Source organism: Hipposideros armiger, unplaced genomic scaffold (assembly GCF_001890085.2).
Source record: "Hipposideros armiger isolate ML-2016 unplaced genomic scaffold, ASM189008v1 scaffold_745, whole genome shotgun sequence".
In the NCBI taxonomy this organism is placed as follows: Eukaryota; Metazoa; Chordata; class Mammalia; order Chiroptera; family Hipposideridae; genus Hipposideros; species Hipposideros armiger.
The window spans coordinates 224,818-249,289 of record NW_017732095.1 but is presented as its reverse complement, the minus strand read 5'-3'; the positions used below and the strand labels follow the sequence as shown (position 1 = coordinate 249,289).

At 52.5% G+C, this 24,472-nt stretch overlaps 1 protein-coding gene across 22 annotated transcripts in view; it reads right to left on the bottom strand.

Moving 5' to 3' along the window:
* PCBP3 (poly(rC) binding protein 3) overlaps window positions 1-24,472 on the bottom strand; it is a 180,251-nt gene that overhangs the window by 34,341 nt on the left and 121,438 nt on the right. For 20 of the 22 annotated variants that reach the window (XM_019628034.1, XM_019628031.1, XM_019628036.1 and 17 more), the window contains one exon: window positions 24,158-24,285. In XM_019628034.1, the coding sequence (XP_019483579.1) occupies window positions 24,158-24,167 (10 nt within the window). In that variant the 5' untranslated portion in view covers window positions 24,168-24,285. Of the gene's footprint in view, window positions 1-81; window positions 261-19,700; window positions 20,129-24,157; window positions 24,286-24,472 lie in introns of those variants that run through there. The other 2 variants (XM_019628046.1, XM_019628048.1) reach the window with 2 other exon arrangements.

Sequence of the window (24,472 nt, the reverse complement as noted above, 5' to 3'; positions counted from 1 at the left end):
CCCCCTCACCCCCGTGTGAGCGTCACAGTGCCCTCTGCAGGACGGTGGGAACAAGCAATCCTGGGTAGGGGTTAAAGTCACCTGCGACTCAGCACCCTTGACCCTGAAGAACTCAGCGGCTTGCGAGTGGCACTGGGCAGGTGGTTCCCCTGGGATCGTGGGCCTCTCAGCGGGCATGGGATCATCCTCTGGCAGTCCTGCCAGGCCCTGTGACACCCACTCATCACTGGCAACCCCAAGAGTGCCCGGGCCTTGCTCCCACCTCAGGGGCTGCGGCTGCCTGGGATGCACGGGGGACTCAGCGGGAAGCAGCTGCCAGACTCCTGTGGGCGCAATCACCCACAAAAAGTCAGAAGGGTGTTTTAGAAACGTGCAGATCTCTCTCACCTCCTTCTGTTCTCTTTAGTGCTGGGGATTTATTATATTTTCAATTCATTTAATGGGGGGAGAGAAACAGGCTTGGTCCCTCTACAGGGCCTGGGAGGGGCACCCGTCTGTGTTTTAAATGCTGCTTTATGCTGACCAAATCCACAGATGCGCCTCAGCTCGTGTGGAACTCCTGACCTGCACGTCTCCCCAGCTGTCCCTCATCTGCCTCAGCACTCCTGCCACCCAAGTGCTCAGGCGTATCCCTCCCTCCTCTGCCCCATCCCATCCATTAGCAGATCCCGACGGGTACACGCAGGGTTTAAGGTTTCGTCTTTTTCTAGTTTCTTCAGGAAGAAGCTGATGGCATCAATTTCAAACCTTACTTCTTGCCTAGTACAGGTGTTTGGTTCTATAAATTTCTACGTATGGTTTTGGCTGCATCCAATTTGATATTTGTGCTTTTTTCACTCATTTCAAAATGCGTTCAGATTTCCCTTTTTATTTCTTCTTTGATTCATGGGCTATTTCAAAGTGTGTTATTGAGGTTTCAGGTATTTGGAGATTTTTGAGATATCTTTCTTTTGTTAATGTTTAATTTAACACTAGACATGAACATGTGTGGTTAGAGCACATATTTGTGATGCTTGAGACAGTTTAAATGTATGGAGCCCTGCTGATGGAGCAGAATGGGTTCCATCTTGGTAAATGTGATGCTCGTGTGAGGGTGGCATGTTCTACAAGCGTCCGCGAGAGCAAGGTGGGGGGCTGTGCTGCCCGAGCCCCCACAGCCCTGCGGTGCTCTGCCCATTTACTCTGTGGAGCACTGCGCAGGACGCTGAAGTCGTGGACTGCCATTGTGGCCACTTCTCCTGCAGCTCCATCGGCTTTTGCTTTTGTGTATTTTTAAGCTGCTATTTAGCATAGTAGCATTTGGCACTGCTGTGATCTGTCGATGCTCAACTCCTTTATCAGCATGAAACATCAGTCTTCATCTCCGGCAATACTCTTGGCTCTGAAACTCACTTTGTCTGTTGTTAATATAGCGACCCCAGCTTTCTTTTGGTTAGTGTGTCAGCATGGTGTATCTTCCTCCACCTTTTATTTTTAACTTATTTGTGTCTGTGTAGTTAAAAAGTGAGTTTCCTGTAGGCAGCCTACAGTTGGACCTGCTTTCCTTTTATCTTATTTGACTATCTCTGCTTTTTAGGTGGCTGTTTCAACCATTCACAGTGGTTGCCAAGACGGCTGAGTTCCAATCTATCGTTCTATTCTCTGTATTTACCATCTGTTCTTTGTCCCCCATTTCTACAGGTTTTTCTCTGTCACCGTTTGCACTAACTGCATCATGTTATGATGCCACTTTACTTCCTCTGTCCACTTATTAGTTATAACTCTGTTTCATCATCACAGTTGCTGCTTTCGGGTTGGACTTACTACAGTGCAATGTCCAGTGGTCTCTGGCACTTCACATAAAGTACCGGACCTCTCCGCAGTCTGCTTCTGCTTCTGTGCTTGGCCTGAGCTGTCCTGTCACACATTTAAGGCCTGCCTGTTATAAGCCCTACAATACATTACCATTTTTCACTTAAACACTTGATTATCTTTTAAAGGGATTTAGATAACAAGAAAATGTCTCATTCTTACCATGGAACGCTTCACTCCTCTGTGGAGTCAAACCACCTGCTATCATTTTTCCTCTCCTGAAGAATTTCCCTTAATATTTTTGGTCATGTAAGTTTTCTGGGATGCATTCTCTCAGCTTTTGATTGTCTGAAGAGTCTTGACTGCATCTTCGGTTGTGAAGGCTATTTCAGCTGGCAGAGAATTCTCGGTCGACAGTCCTGGAGAGATGCTGTCCTCACCCCTTACTCACCTTGTCCCGAACGAGAAGCCCCCTCCAGTCTCACCTCTGGTCCGCCACAGGTAGCGTGCCTTTTTCCGGCACATTTAAAGATTTTTCTCTTAATCACTGGCTTTGCTCAGACTGATTACGATGCACTGTGCAATGGTTTCCTCATGATTTTTATGCTTTCTTGAGCTTCTTGGATCTGTGACCTGAGAACTCTCATCGATTCTCTATGCCTGGATGTGGCACGCCCCCTCTCCACGAGGCACGGAGCCTGGGCCCCTTTCTCCAGCAACCCATAAATGCACGGAGGTGACTGAAATTTGCCTCTTAGGTACCTGGGAATTAGTTAATTCACCAAGTATTTCCTTGGCAATTAGTAAGCAGCAGGCAATGTGCTGTCCTACAAAGACTGACAAACAGGACGGGCTTGTCCACAGATCACTATGGTAACGGTGACAGCCAGAACAGCAGGAGGAGGGCCCACAACGCAGACCTCACATGGGGGCCCCCTCCCCAGTGTGGAGCCTCTGGCACCTGCGGCTATGAGGGCTCCCGGGGGAAGCTCTCGGAAGACCTGTCCAGGACAGCAGTCACACAGGTGCCCTGTCCTTAGAGGATGGTGCAACTGCACGATCTGAGTCTGGGAGGGGTGGCCCTGCCCAGTGCTCACCTGGTACCCTGAGTCACCTGGTACCCCGAGGCTCACCTGGACATTCTGAGGTGACAGAGCAGGGAGGCCTAGGCATTGAAGTCACCTGGATGGGGTGTGTGTGTGTCCCCTTAGGGCCTCTTCCAGGAGACGCAGCATTTTGAGGTTGTTCACATTCCTCCTGAGTGAAGCCACACTTGGGAACCACTGGTCCTAATGCCCCCCAGCGCTTCCCCTTCTATCAGTCAGGAGTTCCAGGAGGCTGCCAGCGACAGGAACACCAACCACAGAGCCCCCTGACCTGGTGCTCATGGCCGGCTCTTGTCCTGTGAAAGAAATCAGGAGGCGCAGTGGGCTGGGAGGGAAGGGAGGCCGGCGGACTGGGGGAGGTGATGGGTGAAGAAGTGGGGGACAGGGAGACTCGTGACCATAAGGCGCAGGGCAGAGCCAGGGGGGAGGTTCACAATGGAACACCAGTCAGCCATAAAATAGAACAAATTATTGATGCACTCAACAACCGGGGTGAATCTCCAGGGAATCAGCCAATTGAAAAAAGTCAGTCCCCTGAGGCTACACCCTGTATGGGCATTTGTGTGACATTGCTGAAATGAGAAAAGGACAGAGACGGAGGACAGGTTAGTGGCTGCCCGGGTTGGGAGGGGCAGGGACAGGAGGGAAATGCCCGTGGCTATGAAAGGGCAGCATGGGGACCCTCGTGGAAATGAAATGTTCTGGATCTTGTTGGTATCAGCATCAACATCCTGGTTCTGGATTTCCGCTGTCGTTTGCTAGATGTCACCACTGAGGGAAACAGAGGTGCATGGAATCTAATGTCTTTCCAACTGCATGTGAACCTACAGTTACCGAAATACAAAATTTTATTTTAAAAGAGTAGCCACCACGACCTGAGATTGTACCAGACAACTCGCAATTCACAAGCGATTAAGGGATAAATAATTCTTCTGATAATTCAAACAAAATAACTATCTTGACACTGTACAAAGACCTGGAAATTACTTAAAAAATAAAATTCAGGGAGCCCAAATCACCAGCCCTTTGAGGGAAGCATTGTGACCAAGTTCCTGGCTTTGATGCTGTCAGAGGCCCACCCCTTCCCTTACCCACTCGCGCTCACCCACTGACCTGCACCAGCACACACTCACCCATCCACCCACACCCACTCACACACTCATCTGTTCATACTCACTCACCCCCGCACACTCGCCCTCCACACCCACTCACACACTCACCCGCTTACACACAGGTGTTCGGGGCACCTGCTTCAGCTTGTACGGGTGTGGGGCCCACAGGGTCTGTGGCAGGCATGTCCCTTGAGAATCTCTAGTAACAACTAGGCCTCAACCCGTCCCGGAGAGACGCAGGTCACTCCGGGACCCAGCAGCACAGGACATGGCCTCTGTGCAGGCCTGGCCAGGGGATTCCGTGTGCCATCGGCCATTCCTCACAGCTCAGGGCCCGTGAATGTGGATGGAGTGTTCGGGAGTGCACAAGGGTACCCACAACTCTAGGAACTGCACAAGCCTACGTTGCCTTGCCCCAGTCTGCGGTGGGAATGTGATGGTGCCTCCAAGCACTACAAACAAGGGAAAAAGGCCTCACAGCCCTGCTGTAGGTGCTGAACCCCAGGCCCCCGGGGACACAGAGACTCGGCAGCCATTCCTTCCAGGGCAGACAGAGGAGCGGTGTGGGGTGCCCGCTGGTCCTGGACGCAGAGCTCAGAGAACACAGCCTCCCTCCAGCTACACTCTGTGGCCATGGCTCGCTTAGGACACATGGAGGAGGACCGTCCTCCTCCCATCGCCAGTGGCCTTTCGACCTTCAAATCGGGTCATTCTCCCCTTGCTGAAATCCTCCAGCCTCTTCCCACGGCCTGAGCAATTCAACCAGCCTTCCTCACGGCACTGCCCCTACCCCCAGCTCTTCCGAACCCCACCTGGCCCCACTAGCTCCCCTCCCTGAGACAGGCTGAGTTCTCCTGCCTGCCGGCCTGCCTGCTCCCTACCAGCCTCTACCTGCACCCCCTAACTGCCAGCGCCCATCCTCCTGGGCCCTGTTCTCCCCACAGCCCTGACCCTGCCGCACTGTGGGCAAAGGACATGCTTAGCACCTTCACTCAACACTGAACCCCCAGTTCGGAGCCCAGGAGGGCAGCCAAACTCAGTGCGGATTTACAGACTGGGTGAGCACGTACAATGAGCACTGGGTCCAGTTCCATTCCCACGGCTACCGTGGGCCAGAACCTGGCGGTTTCCAGACTCGGACACTCCTGAGACATGCACCATTACAGTACATTTCTTCCAGTCCGCTCGTCTCCTCACTCATCACTTGGTCACTGAGGGCTCGCTGGGGGCCTGCTGTGTGCTGGGGCGCCAGGGGCTCCCTGCGGGGCAAAAGAAGGTCCAGCTAGCCAGGCAGAGCCAGAGACACAGCAGCCGGGCAGGGACAACGGAACCTGTTCCCGCCTCCAAGCCAGGCGGCCGTCCCTCCATCCCCTCCACCCTCCTTCCCAGCTCAGTGTGATTTGCAAGCCCACCAGTTCCCAGCAGAGGGCGGAGGAGGCACTCAAAAAGGAACACGTCTTGTTAAGGCCAGTAAACGGTGCAGTAAAACACCGAGAAAAAAAGAAGCGAATCCAGCCCCATAAAACAAAACAAACCACTGCCACACTCTGAGTTCCCCGGGACTGTGTTCCTGTTTTCATCTGAGCTGGTCCAATGGGACGGGGCTTGGTTGTTTTCAGTTTCTCTAGTTTCTGGCCTTATTTTACCATTCCCACCCTTCTGCTTGCTTTTTCTGCTCCTTTTCATTTCTTATGGTGGAAGCTTAGATTATTGTTTGGAGACCTTTTCTCATGTTAGCATTTCGTGTATCAATTTCACTAGAGGCACTGATTTCCTTGTATCTTACAAATGTATACATGTGAGCTCAAAACAGTTCATTTCCTTTGATCTTCTTTGACTAGTAACTTATTTAGAGGCGTGTCTTTTGACTTGCAGTTACCTTTGGTTACTGGTTTCTAGTTTAATCCCACAGTGGACAGAAGTAGACTTTTTATGATTTCAGCTGTTTTGACTTCGTTAGGCTTTAGTTTCTTGCACAGAACATGGTCTCCCGTGGCCAACAGCCCATGTGCACATGAAGACCCTTCTGCTGCGGGGAGGGCAGCCTGCGGGGCCCAGGGGGCTGCGCTCTTCAGCACTTCTCACCCTGCTGACACTCCGTCTTCTTGTTCCATCAGTGACCGAGCGAGGGGAGCTGAAATCTGTGAGTCTGTCCTCTCCTTCTTCCCCTCTATCAGGTTTTGTTTCATGTATTTCGAGGCTGTTATCTGATAGATACATGTACATTGGGGCGGATGCGTTTTCCTGGGGAACTGGTTATTTTGTATGCATGCACTGTCCTGCCTTATCCCTGGTCATTTTCCTCGTTCTGAGCTAAGACTTCATCTGACATTCGCGTAGTCGCTCCAGCTTGCTCTGGACTAGTGTTCACATGATACAACTTTTTCAGTCCTTTCACTTTTAAACTGCCAACAGCACTGGCTTTCAGGGTGGTGTCTGGCTGACTGCACATAGATTGATCTTGCTTTTTCGGTCCAGTCTGATAATCTCTCACTTTGAATTGGTTTGTTTACACAGTTTACTTTTTTTATATTCGCAGGTTTAAAAATTGTCGACTCTAATGTATGTGCATATAGGCGTGTACAATTTTTAAATAACCTTAGATCCATGAGTACTTGCAAAAATCATGCCATTTCTGTGTATCCTTGACACGCTCGCTGCAGGACATGATCTGCACCAGTGACTGATGTTGGTGACACACTGTTAACTCAGCGGCACCAGTTCTTTATACACCTTTGTTTATCACATGCATAGATTTCTCAAACCACCTTCACCAGCAGGATCACCGTGAAGAGCGGCCTGTGTGCTGCCCCTTTGTAGTCACTCACTGTCCCCAACCTGAATGCCAGGCAACCACTGATCTGTTCTGCATCACCACAGTTTTGTCATTTCAAGAACTTTACATAAATCCAACCAAACAAATGGGATAGTTTGAGAGTGGCTTTTGTCACTCAATGTGATAGTGCTCTCAGAGCTACCAAGTGGTGGCACAGAGCAAAAGTGTGCCCATCTCTGTGGCCCAGCAGCCTTGTACTGGACGGCTGCACCACGGTCTGTGTGGCCAGAAGGATACTGGTAGCGTCCAGGTCTGTCAGTTACATGAAGGCAGCTGGGAACAGTGCACACACCTTAGAGTGAGCCTAAGTTTTCATTGTTGTGGGACAAATACCCAGGGCTATGAGTACTGAACTGTACATGAGGTGCACGTTTAGCTTTGTAAGAAGCTGTCAGACCATTTGCAGAGTGGCCGCACCACCTCCTGTCCCCACCAGGGTGGACATGCCGGCTGGCTGCTCTGTGCAAGCCCTTGGGGTCGTCAGCATTGCCACACTAGCTGGCTGGCTACCAGACGGCAGCGATGTCTGCCTGTGCTTTAGTTTGCTTTCTCCTATGCCCAACGGCTATTCATGTGCTCGTCTCCCATCCACTCGCGTCCTGTTTGGAGAAGTGTCTGCCCCAGTCTTTTGCTCATTTGCTAACTGGACTGTTTGTTTCCTGACTGTGGAGCTTAACGAGCTCTCTACACATGGTGGGTACAGGCCTTGTTGGATGTGAGTCACAGATGTTCTCTGAATCTCGGGTTTGTCTTTTCAGATCTTAACAGGATCTTTCACAGAGCAAACATTTCTGTGACGAAGTGCTATTCCTCAATTTTAACTTTTATGGCTTTTAAAAAAACTCTTATCTCATAGATGTGCTTAACTCCTTCTCTTATATTTTCTGCTAAATAGTTTACAGTTTTACATTTAGATATTTGGTTCATTTTGAGTTAATTTTTGTATCAAGTATGAAGTTAAGTCAAGAGGTTTGTTTTTGGTTTCGTTTATTTTTTGTATATAGATATCCAACAGTTTCAACAGCCTGCCTTGAAAAGACTGCCCTTTCTGTGTTAAATTGCTTTATTACCTCTGTCAGAATTCAGATGTTTGTGCTTGTGTGGGTGAACCGTGGGCTGGATTCTGGTTTTATGCATGTGCCTGTCTATGCAACAATGCCACACTGTCTCCATTGCTGTCACAGTGTCTTAAAATTACTCCAACTTTATTCTTTTTCAAAATTCTCTTGGGTGAACTAGTTCCTTTGAGTTTCCGTGTAAACTTAGTCACCTTGTTTATATGTACAAAGTCCTGCTGGGAGTTTGAAAGGAACTGCACTGAACCCATAGACCTATTGGGGAACCACCAGCATCTTTATTATGCTGAGTGGCCCAATGAAGGGATACCCTGTCTGCCATTTAAGTCTTGTTTGATTTTCCCATCAGTGCTTTGTAGTTTTCAGCATACAGATTCTGTGCATATTTTGTTAGATGGATAGCAGGTATAAAACTTTTTGGAGTTCCTGTAAATGATTTGTGTTTTGAATTCTGGTTTCTGATTGTTCATTGACGGTATACACAATGTTGCTGATCTTTGTGTGTTGACCTTGGGCTCTTAAACAAGTGAACTTGCTTATTAGTTCTAGGAGATTTTTATAGTTTTAGTGGGATTTTCAATGACAACAATCTTGTCATCTGCAAATAGAGACAGGCTTACTTCCTCCTTCCAAATCCGTACGGCCAGAACTCGTACCATGCTGTTCAGCAGCAGTGGTGGGAACAGGCATCCTCGTCTCGTTACCGATTTTAGGGGAAAGCATCGGTCTTTCACCATTAACTATGATGTAGGCTGGTAGAGGAAGCTTACTCCATTTTGACCAGTACCAAAACCACATTTGATCTTTTACTAAGTTAGTAAAATCTGTTTATGAACCAGTAAGTACTACTTAGTGAAATTCTGATAAAACAAATTTTCTAATCATTCTTTTTTGAAAAGAATATTCAAATCAACAGAATTCTAGTAAAATAAACACTGTCAGCACAGCTGGGAGCAGCACCCAGCACAGGCCCAGGTGCTTTCACATACCAAGTGCCCTCCGTCCTGCTGCTGAATGATGACTGGCCGACCAACTCCAGAGCCATGCTCCTGACAACCAGACAGGTAAACGCTATTTCCATGCTAGTCAAACAGAAAAACCAAGGACATCGTTTCAGACTTGAAGGGGAGTCTCATGGTTGAAAGTGGCACGTAACTTCCAAGTTGTGAGGCTTTTTCCCAGGGGGAAGTAAACAGATTTGGATATTAAAGTAGAAGTATTTTTGACATGACACGCCCTGCAAGTGTTCCAACCCGTTGTCTCCAACATGAGGTTTCCCGCCCAGGTAAGGAGGAATCCTGCCAGCAAATGGCCGTCTGAGGACCACACGGCCGCCGTGGGCCCATAGCTGCGCGCTGTCCAGGGCTGCACCCCGGGCCTCACGCGGCTGTGGCAGGAACCTCAGGGCGAGCCGGGCCTGATTTGCTGTGTCTCACAGCTCAGTGCTCCATTAGGCCGCGGGAGCCAGGGCCGTGGAAACCACCAGAGCGCATTAGCTGCATCCGGCTCCCTCAGAGTCCTTGGGGCCATGGAAGGGGGGACAGCTCTGTCCTGTCGTGCCCTTGCCAGCCGCAGCTAGCACTGGAGAGATGCTGAGGCCTCACACAACCTGACTTCGGTGAGCGTTCTGTACAGGCTGCTGGCTTGTCACTCGTGTCCACACGGGCGTGAGGGGGCTGGGAGCCAGAGGCTGCAGCAGAGCCCTGCGGAGCTTTTCTCCTTCTCGGAGGGACAGCCATCCCTCAGTCCTGGCTCTGGGGGGTGCCCAGGGTCTTGGGTGTGGCCAGGTCACAGGCATCTCTTACAGCTCTTTCAGTTACTGCAAACACAGATTCAAGAGGGATAGCAGCTTTGCCGTGGAGATAGACGGGCTTCCTAAGACCAGGCCTGGTCCTGGCTCTAACATCCGCTGCCCCTGTGGTGGCGTGCTTGCGTACTCATGTGCCCAGCAGGCACTCCGTCTGTCTGCACGTGCCGTATCTTCCTGAGGACCCTTGGGCCACAGGAGGAAGCCAGACACAGCAGGGACATTGGGCTGAGCTCGGATCTTACCAGTGGGCTGACATCGGGGTGCAGGACGGTGGAGCACACCCACCCCATCTGAGTGGCTCTCAGTTTGGTGGAGAAATTAGGCTGCATGCCAGGATGGTGGCAGTTCCAAGACTGGAAATCTACCGTCCCTACCTCAGCCCCCAGACGTGTGCTCCAGACAAATCGGGACCCACAAATCCCTCTTCGGGAAGAAAGCAAACAAGAGCTTCTGTGGCGCCAGGGTCAACGAGATGAAGGGGGTGAGGCCCGGGAGTGGTCCCTGTATCCACTGCACTGCCCTCGCCCTGGGTGGAAGACGTCTGAGGCCACAGGGAAAAGCCAGGTATGGGCCAGTCATCAAGAGTTGGAGAGAATGACAGAAAATGGGCCTGCCCACCAACGGGCCTGCTGACGCACACTGGGGCTTTCTCGTGTCCTGGGACTTGGCCCAATGCAGCCTGATGGATGGTGGCGTGATAGTGACAGCAGGGTCAGAACTGTGCTGCCCGACCCGATGGCCAAATGAGGCCAGGACCCGACCTGACGACCACGATGTCTGGAGGGTGCCCCTGGATGTCACAGGGTACCAGCCCGGGGACAGACATCGCAAACCCTCTGGCTGCTGCACTCACAGGGGCTTGTCTGGTCCCATGGGACAGCGATTCCTGAGATGCCCCCCAACCCGCTAGGAGACTTTGGGAAAAGGATGTGCTGAGTGGGGTTATGATGGCAGCTGCTTGGGTGTAGTCACTTACTTTGTGATCACGTGCTCCCGCCCTGCACCCGCCTCCTGTAACCTCCCGTGGGGACGCGCACACCCCACTGTGGGCCTGGGCTCCCTGAATCTCAGGGCCCCACAGGCCCTCTCCAGGCGAGCGCCCCCATGACACAGCGACAGGCCAGCACAGACGGGTGCAGACGATAAGACCAGGCACTTGCGACCCAGAATCATCTACCAATGATTATAAGAAGGGACAGGCTTAACAGGGTGACTGGAATTACACATCTCTATACAGCAAAGCTAGAAGATATAATCTGTAAAAAAGGTTCAGTTTACAAGAACCTCAAAAAAGTCAGAGCTGGGATAGATCTAAGGAAAGGTTGTAAAAGCTCTATGCAGAGACCTATGAAACATTTCTGAGAGGTTAAAGAAGGCCTAAGAATTAGAGAAGTGCACCATGCTGTGGACCCGAACACTCAGGCATCCAAGATGTTAGCTTACTCTACGCCGATCTGCAGAGTCAGTTCCACAGACAAGCCGACTTTAAAATGTACGTGAAAAATTCCTCAGGTCAAGTGTAGCCAAGACATTCCTGGGAGAAAGGACCAAGTGAGAAGATCCATTTAACAGAAAGCAAGAGCAGTTTCAGTCCGTGTGACAGGGGCACAGGAACAGACCAGCAACCAAGGACCAGGACAGACGATCAGAGACAGGGGCACGCATGGCTCTCGCCAGCAGGGCCGGCAGGCGCAGGAGGAAACCCCGAGTCCTACCCCATGGAGTCCGCCCCCAATCAATTCCTACGTGAGAAGACAACAGGATACTAATGCATCAAGTGGGGACCAGGACAGACTGACTCGGCGTGAAACGCTCCACGTTCCAAAAAGACTGATACAAGGACTGGACCGCGTTACAAGGAAGGTCTTCTGTTAGGAGAGGAAAGGGGCCCACAGAGTGGGCGTGGGTATCTGCCCCTCATTTTGTCCCTCAGCATAGACTGCCCATGGAGAAGTGAGCAGAGCCCTGCCCAGGCACATCCCAAGCAGCTGATGAATGCGTCTAAGGACAGCTGACGTCGTTAGAGACGAGGGGATGCAGGTTATGGTCACAGGCTGGACACAAGGACGCTGACACAACACAACGCAGACCCCACCGCGAAGCCCCGGAAGGCTCAGCTGCTGCTCCCACTCAGACTGGTGCTCCTGAGGTGGGCGCACGCTGGTGCTCCCAGCTTCGGAGCGGCAGAGATTCTAACTAATACTCTAATCAAATGCTAACAGCATCAGCAGGTTTGAATACTGTAATACACAGGGCTGTAAGGACATTTATTCTTGCAACGCATGCATGATTACATGTCAGGAATTCTGTCCGCATTGTTAGCAAAGCAGAGGAGAAACTCAATAACCACACAAATAATAATAAACAAAACCTAATGCTCACACTGTGATTACCATGCGCCAGGTACAGTCCTTCCACAGCCCTGCAAGGAAGGCGTCACCCTGGACACGGGGCTGGGGTCACAGCTGGGAAGTGGGGAACTGGGACAGCCGGGGGCAGGCTCCAGAGCCCTGCTCTGAGCACACTCACGCGCCTGCTTCAACAGCTGCGAGAGGCGTTTACTAAAACCATACAGCCACTATGGAGAGGGGAGAGGAAGGGAAGAGGCAGAGGGGGAGAGGAGGAGAAGCGGGGGAGGGCAGGGGAGGATGGGAGACAGGGAAAGGAAAATGTCCAGTAAAGATAGAGTCTACCCCCAAAAAGCAAAGCACTGATTTTGAATCTGTGCCCTTGTGACCCTTTTGAACTGGGGAGGGGGTGCATAGAGCTCTTAATTCCAGCTTTTACTACAACAAAAGGACATAGATGGTGATCTGTGCCAAGAGAAATGTGGGACTCAGGAAGAATTTTAGATAAATGTAACGAAAGAAAGGGTGCTGCGCACGCTATTAGCACAGAAAGCAAAGGAGGCTGCGGCGAGTTGAGTACTGAGCTTTTTAAGGAGAAACAAAGGCCGGCCTGTTGTGAAGGAGCAGGCCGGGGCAGGGCCGCTCTGGTTTGCGTGGACCCTGCACAGACTGACCTCGCACATGTCCACACCCGCGTCCACATAGGAGCTGAGGGCTGCTTTGTGCTGGGGATGCGTCACCAGGTGCTCACACAGCAGTAGGAACAGTATTCTCTGTCACCTCTGGCACCTGCCTGCCCCATGTGCAGTGCTGCAGAGGCCACCACCTCTTGTTCCCTGGCAAGAGGCACAGGCCAATGACAAGTGGTGGCACGGGACCGTCCCCAGAAGAACACACGGAGACCGTCCCTCCTCTGGCGAACGTGGGGCTCTGGGCGCCATAGTGAGCCCAGAGCCCACAGTGGCCACGAGGAGGCCGGCCACCGTCTGGACCCACTGGTCAGTCAGGGCAGCAGGGCCCATCCTATGACCTGGACAGGAAAGGGGTGAGGCAGGCACCTCTGTAGTGGAGGGTCTTCTCACGTGAGGGGACTCAAGGCAGGTGACAGAGGCCAGGCCCAGTAGCGGACGCCCGTCCTTCTGGGAGTGGGCCAGGGCTGTGCAGCCGCCTGGGGCCCCGTCCCTACTGGGTGTCTTCTTGGGGTGTGCACAGCTGAGAGCCCCTCAGGTGTCAGGGGGTTCTCCTTTCCCAAAAGGGACACAGGGTCATCTCAGTGTCTAGAATAAGAGCAGCACGGCACAGAGATGTGGCAACACTGCCAAAAGAACAGCCCACCGATGGCATGCAGATGGGACACAGGGCCAGAGGCAGCGAGCGGCTTGCCCAGGCACACGGAGGGGTGGAGAAGCGCCCGCAGCCCTAGGCAGCCTGGCCCAGGCCCCGGCCTCCCTGTCCACCCTGTGCGTGCACAAGGGCCAGGGCCTAGTGACCGCAGGGCCCAGAAGCTTCCAGCCAGACCACACTGCTCCCAGCCCGGCCGGTCCTGTGCCCACCGCACAGGCATTGAGTCTGCAGAGCACGCCCGTCTTTGTGGCGTCCGGGTGTGGCAGGAGGGGACGGGTCACAAGCTCCACTTCAGCTGCTTGCTGGCGGGTCCCTGGATCTGCAGGCTCATGTGCTTACAGGATCCAGTGTCACAGGCAGAATCCCAGGCACTCTTGGCCATGTCAGGGAAGCGGGCTGACACGGGTCAGCAGGTCATTTCTTTCAGTGTCGTAATATTTGAATAATAATGTCATTACAACACTGACAAATGGCATCTGCTTAAAATATTTTTTTTAAAAAATAGACACTACAGCAGCTAAAACCATTAAGAATCTTCCCAAATGAAAGATGAGAAAATTGAAGAAAAAAAGAAGAGAAATAAATATAAAGACAACAACAACAAAATAAATAAATAAATAAATAAATAAATAAATAAATAAAGACAACAAATGTGAGTAAAACTCTAAGGGGAATAAAAACGGGAGTTGAAAAAAAATTAGTGATTCAAGTAGTTAAAAATGGAGAATTTATAAAGGTTAAGAAGGTAGAGACAGAACAAGAGAACTAAAAATTAAAAATAAATTCAGGGGAAAAAAGCAAGACAACTTAAATAAGAAATTAAAAAGACCAAAAAAATTCAAGGTTAAAATACGCCTAAGGACTACAAAAAATCAGATTAAAAAGCTGAGACTACCATGAGTTGGGAACTGGGCCCAGCACCATGTGAAAGCGGTTTTGATAAACCGAGGTGAACTTTGATAAACCAGGGTGAAGGCTGGTGCCTGGGTCGCCTTCCGGATGGAGCTGGGCCACAAAGACTCACAAAGACCCACTGTGGACACAGGAGGCGGCGGCCTGGGGACAGGCTCTGGAAACCAACACACGCTCAGACCTGTGGTCTGGCTGGGCTAAAGCCCCCCCAACACCTGAAGCCCCTACCATATCCCTTCTCAGGCACGAACTGCCCTGCCCACTGACAGTGTCCTGGGAGGAACGCCGAGGGCAAGAGAAGGGCCAGGGGACAGCGAGAGGGCAGTGGCGGGCCTGTCGCCACGTTCCCCGACCTGTGCTAAGGGGCTTGAACCCTGCAGAGGGCCCACTGGGGGTCGGGCAGGAGGGAGCCCTAGGCACAGTCTGAGCCCCCAGGTGGTCCCTGGAGGAGGGAGGGGAGAGCTGCAGACGACCCCCGAGCACCTGAGAGGCCCTGGAAAGCTCAGTGGAGGAGACCCAGAGCAGCGAGGTCACGACCTTCCCGCAGCAGCACTCACACTGACCGAGGACGCCTGGGGGGCAGAGGACTGGGGGGCAGAGGACGGGGTGGGGGGCGGGGCGGGGGGACCGGAGGCTTTCCCCAGCTGATGCTCCTGATAAGATTTAATCCCCTGACTTCAATCCCCTAATGGACCCTTAATCCCACGCAGCAGCCAACACATTTAATTTACTTGCAATGGGTTTGGTTTGTTTTTATTTGCGTGTGTCGGAGGAAGATACAGACAGTGTGTGACCACCGAGCTGGTACTGCCACTGCCAAGGCGCAGAGGCGGAGTTACAAATGCAGAGGCAAACAGGACTTCCAGATGGGTCTGGTCCTGCGGCCAACAAGGGCTTGGCTGCAGGGGACCTGAAGTTTCCGGAGGAGCGGCTCCCCCACCTGCCCGGGCCAACTGCCACCCTGCTCAGCTATTGGGTACCAGCACGCCTCCCAGTTCCTCAGAGCCAGGGCCTGGCGGCTGCATGTGGGGAATGGGGACAGGGATGGTGGTGATGCTCAGGGAAGCCTGGCCAGGCGACTGTCCTGGAGGCGGACGCTGTGAAAGCTGCCAGGGGACAGGCCAGCGCTCCTGCTGTGTGCCCCAGCCCGGCCTGAGGCAGGGAGCTCTGGAACTCAGGATGTCGCCTGCTGGAGCCAGCTGTCTATTCCCAGACGCCACTCCGGAGACTCGGTGGCAATTTCAAGCTCAGAAAGTGAAAGATAGGCACTTCTTGGTCACCCAGACTGGTGGCTTTTAAAAGGCTGGGTTGTATCAGCAACAGGATCCTTTTTAAAAGCAGTAAGAAGCACAGAATTAAAAGGCAAGTGCTGGCAGGCCCGCTTGGCTGCGAGACCCAGAGGGTGGTGGGCGGCCCCTCACAGCTGGGCCCCAGGGCCCTAGAGGCTCTGACAGACACGCAGACAGAGGGAGAGTGACCCAGAACCCCCACCGCCGGGGGTTCGCATTTCCAAACAGCACACACACCACCATCGCGTTTTGTGTACGTATCACACTGAGTGTTCCGTGACTAGATTGTAAAGTGCAGGCCTGACGAGCAGTAAAGTGCACACAGTCAGGTTCTTAGCATCACTGGCCACGCAGACACAGGGGCCCCATGGCAGGAACGCCGCCACGGGGTGGCCCTTCTCATGTCGATGGGTTGCAGTGCGCCGTGTGCGTGTCTGCGCAGGGACATGCTGCTCTCTCAAGTCTGCACGCGGATGCTCCGTGCACGTCTAGACACACAGCATGAACGCACGCCCACGGAGGGCACAGGGGCCCCAAACACCTCGCTGCCCCTAAGCATGCTTCCGGGGCACTGTCGTCTTGGATGCCTGGTTCGCTCCCGCACTGCACTTAAAACGTGCAGGTGCGTCCACGGGGCTGCGCTCACACTGTGGCAGCACCGTGGATTGTGCCCCAAGCTGCTGCTGTGCAGGCCGGGTCCCCTCACCGAGGCCCGGCATGGTGGTGTCCAGAGCAGCTGTGTGGGCGGGCACCGCGGGCTGCCCTACCCCGACAAAGGCTGTTTTAAAAACTCAACATCCGTTTTCTGCGCATTCTTGTTACTCCGTGTCACAGATATGGTGTCCAGTATGAGCAGAGGCTCTAAATCGGGTGTTTTTAATAAGTACCTAGCTGACCCCACACCACTACATTGCTGAGCAGTCTGTCCATTCCCACTGCTTTAGCACACAGCAGCACGTTTAGGAAAGAAAACAGAACAAAGCCAAGCCCACCTCCCAGGGCCACTTCCCCACCCGGTCAGGGGCCTGCCTGGCAGTTCCATTTGGCACCCAGCAGTTTGTCTTTCCATAGTTTTTCTTCCCTTTTAGGTTCTTTTGTCTTGTTTTCAACAAAGGCAGCTCCCTCCCACATACATACACCTTAGTGTGGGGGCTGCATGCTCAGGGGACTGAGCCCAGGGCTCAGGGATAGGGTAGAACAGCTGGCTTCTCAGCTGGTCACCGGCTGTCTCTCCGGAGCTTGACCCCTGACCTCAGCCAGGCCCTTGGAGACGCCAGCACACGACAGTGGCTCCTGCGGCCCCCTGGCCACCCCCGTCCCAGGCGAGGGCGCCCTGAGGCATCGGCCGTCCTGGGCCTCTCCCAGCTGCTCCCCCTTGCCGTGCTGCCTCCGCTTCCACCTGAGCCCCAGCGAGCAGGACCAGTCTCGCCATGTCCCTTCTCGCTTGCTTTTCCGTGAGCCTCCTGCTCGGCGGTGGGGCAGAGGGGCACTGCTTAGCACTGGGGTCCTGCTGGGTGTGCAGGCACACACGGACTCAGTACTCAGCACTCAGGACGGCCTGTACCCCAGGCCACACCACACGCTTCCCCCGGCCCCCATCTGACCTGATGGATCGTTAGCTGCTCGCTCAGCTGGGACTTGCGCAGCCTGCAACCCACCATGTCCATAGGTCACATGCCGCTGCGCCAAGAGCCAGTGACCATCATCTATACTTTCACTCCTGTGTGGACAGTCCAGGAGCTCTCACACTTACGTGGCCATCAGCATCACCTGGAAGGTTTGGTAAGTCACAGACCAGGCTCCACCCAGGCAGTCTGGGGACAGGTAGCTGAGAATCTGCCTTTCCGGGAAGTTCTCAGGTGATGGGGATGGTCTAGGACCCTCTGGAGATCCGCTGACCTGCACTACTCATAAAATACTGCAGCTGACACCCAGGGAAGGCAGCCCAGTGCTCTTCCTGTGGGACACGCAGGGCCAGCTCTGCCCAAGGACAGCCCTGGCGGCCTCCAGTCCCTGACCTCTGAGGCCCGCCCCCAGCCACAATGAAGATGTGTTTTCAAGAGCCCCAGCTGTGGTGTGCTCAGGGCGCCAAACCTTCCTCGCATGGTGACAGTCTGCTTTACAGTGGGTGGGTTTCTGCTCTCATGCAGAGCCCGGGGGTCTCACACAGACCGCACACCCCACAGGTACACACAGCGGTGAGGTCGGAGGGGACCTGCAGAAGGCCAGGCAGTCCCAACTCCACTGTGTGGACTTCAGTTCCCAGAAGAGTCGAGGCCAAAAATGATGGGTGTGTTGTTAAGAGACCGGCCCCGTGTGTTCCCTGCCAGGTCAGTGTGAGGGGAGGACATGTGCACTGGGGACCGGCAGGCACAGAGGCCAGGGTGACCCTTGCTTTGTGTTAGAACAGATTTCTGGGAAATGCAAAGGGCTCCTACCAGCTGCTTCTGCAGCGCTCGCTGTATTTATGCAGCTTCTGGAAAAACTACAGTCAGCTCCCATAAGCAGGGAAACCCACATCCCAGAACACGGGTGGGGACAGTGGTTCTCGTCCCCGAAAGGAAGTAACTGGGGTATAACTTTATGCTTTTACTAACATGAGCTCACAGGGTGGCTGCGCCTGAGTGTCTCAGCCTTGCTACCTACCATATAACATGACCGAGTGGTCATATCATCCTTGTCATGGGGTCACATGCCAAGTGCTGCAGGAATAGACTGTTAAAAATTGCATCAAAATACACGGGGACTTAGCCCAGGTACAGAAGAAATGTCTATAATCATACATGCGAAAAACACTGAAATTGTTTGTCCTAGCCTAATAAAACAGTAGAAAACGTTCCCTTTCTTCACGCTGGAAGGTGGCTAAGAGAGAGAACCCTTTAGAAATGTCACGAGACTCGGGCAAAGCCCGCAGCTGAAATGAACTGGAGGCACCTAAGCAAGGAACATTCCACAGGAATTACTTTCACAAAGAAAAAGGCTTCTTTTGTTACCAAGGGGGCATCCAGGTAACAAATTACTCCAAAATGTAGAGTAATTTATAATCTCAAGTGTTTACATTTACTTCAATGAACTTGGCCATGGACCCATGTTTCCTGGAAAGCTAGTTAAAATACCAATATTAAATATTTTATCTATGAAGGGCAAAAGACTTTTTTCTGATAGAACATAAATCAAATTCCATTATGGCTTTGGTCCTGGAAACAATTTTCCCAGCAAATCTAAACAGGAGCATATAATTTGCCTAAATACAGCCCCAGCGGGCAGCCCACCATGCAGATACTACACACATTTTATATTCGACTCATTACTTGCCAAAGTATGTTCACCTGAAGTATCTGGAACTAACGGAATACCTTAGTTTATTTGCAGGACAGGCAAAAAATGAGCTTTTGTTATTTATAAGCTACAAAATTCAGGTGAGTTTTACAAACATGTTTAAACTAGTATACGTTCATTCCACATCTGCTTTTCACAAAGGAATCACATTCGCTAGCCTTCCCAAAGATAAAAGAATTATGTTGCTTCTCAAGATAAGTACCAAAGTCCAAAAGGGCATGTTCTCCATACAGTAATAATATACAAGTATTAGCCTCATTCTGACATGTGGCATTCAAGGTGCTTTTATACAAGTGGATGCCAACAGCTCACCCGTTCACTTGACAGGTCAACATTCTCGACCAAAGGTGCTCGCCACCCTGGGCGCTCAGGGCCCCACTGCCCGGGGGCGACCCGCGTCTCCATGGGTGAGAATCACATTCCCACACCTACCCCACATCACCGACAACCAACATCTGTGAAGCTCCGTGTTCGTTTTCCTCCATAATGACACTTTCACGTTAGGTTGTTAAGGGCTGACCTTGACCCTTGAAAGGAACCGCATCACTAAGGTAGGGACCTAATGGGCATGCCATCACCTAAATGTCTAAATCTGTAAGCACGCTACCACCTCCACTTTCCTGTCCCCAGGAAAGCACTGCAGCAAGGCCCCTAACATCGCCACGACCTGTCCCCACCCTGCATTCAGCCTGTCCTCCTCGCCAGGGCAGCCTCGGCCAGCCCCCAGGACCCCTTACCTCAGAACAAAGCGGCTGGAGGTCGGGCAGGGCCGGCTGGATGTGGCTATCAGACAGATGGTCACTCTCCCCGTTTAGAGAAGATGAAATGCGAAAGGAGAAAATTAGAGTGGTGTTTTGTTCTAAACCGAAGGAGGCTACAAATCCCATTGGCCTCAGGTTGGAAACCTCGTGACATGGGACCAGGCACATGTGACCTACTTTTCGCCCAACTCCCCTCATGCTGTTGGAGGGTGTGCCTGGCATGGACGTGCTGTCACTTCAATGATTCCTTTCCCCAAAAGGGGCCACCGCACAAATCGGCATGCCCGTGGGACATCCAGCCCTTGGAAAAGGAAGGGCCAGTACTGATCAAAACGCAGCTCTTAATATCACTGTGTTGTCAGCTAACTGCCCGTGGACGGGCCTCCCGCCTGGGACTGCAAGGGAGGCTATTCCCACCAGGATCAGGCGCCTGAGACGGCCCCACTGCCAGTGCTCCACTGTGATCCAGAGCTTCTGGGTCCAGCCCTAGAAGCCACCCGCACACAGAAGCTCTGACATGGGTGAGCCCGTGCGTCCCTGACAGCCAGCCTCCCAGATGCTAGGGCTCTGATGTGGGCAGCGTGGGTGGAAGGGTGGACGGGACCCCGCACCTCCAGAGGACACGCAGAATGCTCGTTGGTCCACCCACCAGGACTGGCACTTCTGTCCCCAAGCACGAGAAAGCTGCCCTCCAGCTCCACTTTTATGGAGTTGTTACCTTGATCTCAGCATCTCACATGAAATCAGGCGCAGATAAATGATAACACAAGCAGGCAATGGTAAAAACATGGGTGCAGAGTGCCATCACTGGCCATGAGGACAGCTGTGTGTGCTGCCGGGGCACCGAGCTGGCCGCCGCAGCACCCACAGAACGAGCAGTGACTTTCTAACACCAGCAAAGGTGCAGAGACAAAGGGGGTCACGCAGGTTGCACTGACCAGGCAGCCTGATGGTTCCTTACAGGAAAAAAACAAAAAATAATACAACTACCGGATGTGCATTACAGAAAAGAGCAGAAAATGCAAAAACTAACCTGTAATTACCCAGAAAGACCACCAGTGACAGTGAGCTTTTCTGAAGTCTTCCTATTCAGACTTTTTTCCAGTAGGCATGTTTTACTGTACTTTTAACAAAAATAGGACCAAACCACCCATGATGGTCCTGTTTTCTGACTTCACATTAAATACGAAATGTTTTTCTATTTCAGCATATTTAAATCTACATAATAGTGACCAAACCCCCATTTTTATGCCTAAGAATGTAACTGATCTGCTATGCTTGTGTGCCGCATTCTGAGTGGTTCCATTAAAGTGTTTTAACAATCTTTGGGGTGCCTCTTCCTGTCCCACTCTGGTTCCCTTGGAATACAGATCTATGGATAAAATTTCTGTGTCAAAGCACACCCCCACGTGCAGCTCTGACACAGTGACAGACACTCAGCCAGCTGTATATCCCCAGCACCCCGCGCAGGGCCTGTCATTGGTGCCCGAGACCTGGACGCCACCGTTAGCGTTCAGGAGGGTGCTAGCAGCGAGCGGTAAGCCGGCCCCTGCTCGGGGTGTCCGGCACTGTCGCCAGTTCACTCCTCCCAGCAGATCTCAGCAAAGGACCCATCCTTATTCTTCCAGAAAGAGCAGCCGTCACACATGGCCTGCTTGTGGTCATAATGCCTGGGTCATCGAGGGCCCACACTCTTGACCACCGAGCGACTGACGGTATCAAGTGCACTGAGAGAATGTGTGTGGGGGGGGCACTGACGTCGGGGTCTGGCAGGGGCAGGCCTGGTGCAAGGTGGGCAAGTGGCGACAGCAAGGCCAAGGGGACAGAGAGATGCATGGTCACTGCAAGTGGACATGCCTGCTTGTGCGCAGGCAGATGGGAAGGAGGCAAACCCTCAAGAGCTGAGGAGGAAAGGAAGCAGCGTGTGGGGGGACGCGAGGGACCAGGGTCACCAGCTGAAGAGGAGGCGCTAGGGGTGCGGGGACCACAAAGGAGACGAGGTGGCATAGCCCCGAAGTCAAGGAAAACGGGGGGATAGTGGCAGCCAGGGCGCCAGGGGCAGACAAGCTGCCATTGAGCTGAATGCTGCTGAGAGGACAGGGCGGGAACTGAGGACGTGACTGTGGGCAGTTTTGGGGGTGGGGTGGGGGAGGCAGGCCTGGGAGCACTGCACCTCCCGGGGTCGGTCGGCCAGCACTAGGCTGGTGGCCGCATGCTCCCTGGAATGTGCTGGATCAAGTGGTTGGTCATCTCCTCCATGGCGGTGGGTTCTCTGTGGCCATGTCTTGCGCCGTACATGGGGCAGATGCCCAGGCCATTGAGCATGTGGGCACTGGGCAGAGGGCAGACCGACAAGCAATGCAGGGCTCCCCAGCACAGGTGCGTGTGGGAGGGGTGCAGGGAGCCCAGCCAGGGGGCCCCTCAGTTCCCAGCGAGGGCTGCTGGCTGGGGTGAGCCTCAGCCTGGCCTGGGGGTGCTCCCAGCCCCTCCTCCCAAGTGACCAAAGAACCCTGGTCAGCCCCAGCTCTGGTTTCCATAACCGGCCTCGCTCTTGGCCACAGCTGGGGACGTGCCAGTCATGTGAAAGGAGCTGTTGCCTCTGGCTCCCGTTCAAGCCCAGAGCAGAACTGCTGTCCGCCGTGACCCGTCACTGACGCGCAGCCACACAGGTGCCTTGAGGTACCAATGCTTTTAACCTTCCTCGGTGGGAGAAAGAACAAACCAAAGACCAAAGCAGCACAGGACACAGGCTTATGGAACTGGGTCAGAGCCGCGGGAATGAAAATGCTAAGCTGGAATTAAAAAACAAACCAAAACCAGACAGACAACATCAGGGCGGGGTGGGCAAGGGGCTGGTGCTCAGAGGAACAGCGAACAACTCAGAGTCAGCGGGCCAGGGGCCCAGTGACCCTCATTACTAAGTCTGGTGACTTTTTAAAGATGCACATGTTTCTTTGACAACCACCTGGGAGGTACATTAACTCAGAACCTACAGATAGTTTGGTTGTGATCTGGATTAATAAGTGAGAGAGCTGACAGCAGATGCTCAGTGTCCCTGTCATGACCATTGGAGAGTAAAGCACTCTTGAATGTACAAGGTCTGAGAAGCTCACCAACTTGTTGCAACAACGTTGCTAACCTTTTTTGACATCAGAGGGATTATTCATTATGAATTTGTACCAACTGGACAAACAATTCACCAAGTTTACTATTTGGAAGTGCTGAAAAGGCTGTGTGAAAAAGTTAAGACAACCTGAACTTTTCGCCAACAATTCACGGCTCTTGCATCACGATAATACACACGACTGTCTGTGAGGGAGTTTTTATCCAGCAAACAAATAACTGCATTGGAACGCGCTCCCTAATCACCTGATCTGGCCCCTGATGACTTCTTTCTTTACCTGAAGATAAAGGAAATATTGAAAGAAAGACATTTTGATGACATTCAGGACATCAAGCGTGATACGACGACAGCTCTGATGCCCATTCCGGAAAGAGTTCCAGAATTGCTTTGAAGGGTGAACTAGGCACTGGCGTCGGTGCATAGCTTCCCAAGGGGAGGACTTTGAAGGTGACAGTAGTGATATTCAGCAAGGAGCTATGTAGCACTTTTTCTAGGATGGGTTCACGAACTTAATTGTCAGACCTCGTACTGGAGAGACTTTGGCAATGCCCTCCTAATGTAAGATGCAGGACAAATGAGCTATGATGGAGCTGGGGAGCATCAGTCCTGCAGGCTCAGAGCCTGGCAGAGAGGCCTGGCATGCAGCATTTGGACGTCAGGGTGTAGGACCATGAAGGAGCACACAGAACACGTGTGTGCACACAACACATTCCTGCACATGTGCACACACATGCTCCTACACCCAGCACACACAGGACTGTCCGCAGGGCCAGGCTGGCGTGCAGTGCTCAGCATGCGGCCCTGTGTACGCCTGGTGCTCCCTTACAGGAACCAGTAAAGCCACTGACAACAGCTTCCCCGGTCAGCATTCTTTACAAAATGGCCGGGTGAAGGTCGAGGGGCAGAAACAGGAAACCCTTAGGAGAAAATAGTTCTAAGGGTTCCCACATTCCTCCAAAATCCAAAGGAAAGAGCTGTGGAGAAACATTCCGCCTCCGCGCAGACCTGCTCCCGCAGCCTCAGACCAGCTCCTTCGAACGCCACCGCAAGGCAGTGTGACTCTCAGGAGCCAATGGCACGCGGCTCCCACGTTATCACATCACAGCGCCGACTGCCTTTCTCCGTTAACCCCCCCTTTCATTGTCTCTCTCCCTGGCACGACTCCCAGCAGACACCACGTCACAGACTGAAACGGGTAAAATGCAGATGGCACCAGGTGGAACACACTTCATTTTCAAGGGTGAGTCTGACTGTCATATACATTCTTAGTTAAAACAAAACAAACAAAAGATGCTTTACAGCAACTCACCTTCCCCCATAAGCAGGCTCTAGGAGTCAGAGCAGATCCATAGACACCAATGTTCAGACTTGTAACTTATAGCATCGTCGCTGAAGCGGTGGTTTACGGAAGGCCTGACTGTCGTGGAGCCCACCTGCCTAAAACACAAAAACAGAGGGCACATGAGCTTACAAACTGACGGCCTGTCCATTAGGACTGAGCCTCAACAGAAGGGCTTTCTTTTTCTTTTTTTTTTTTAAGATTTTTTAAAGATTTTTATTGGGAAATTGGGGGACGGGGAACAGACAAGTTGCTGTCCTTTTGTTCTTCAGTCTAGTTGTGGAG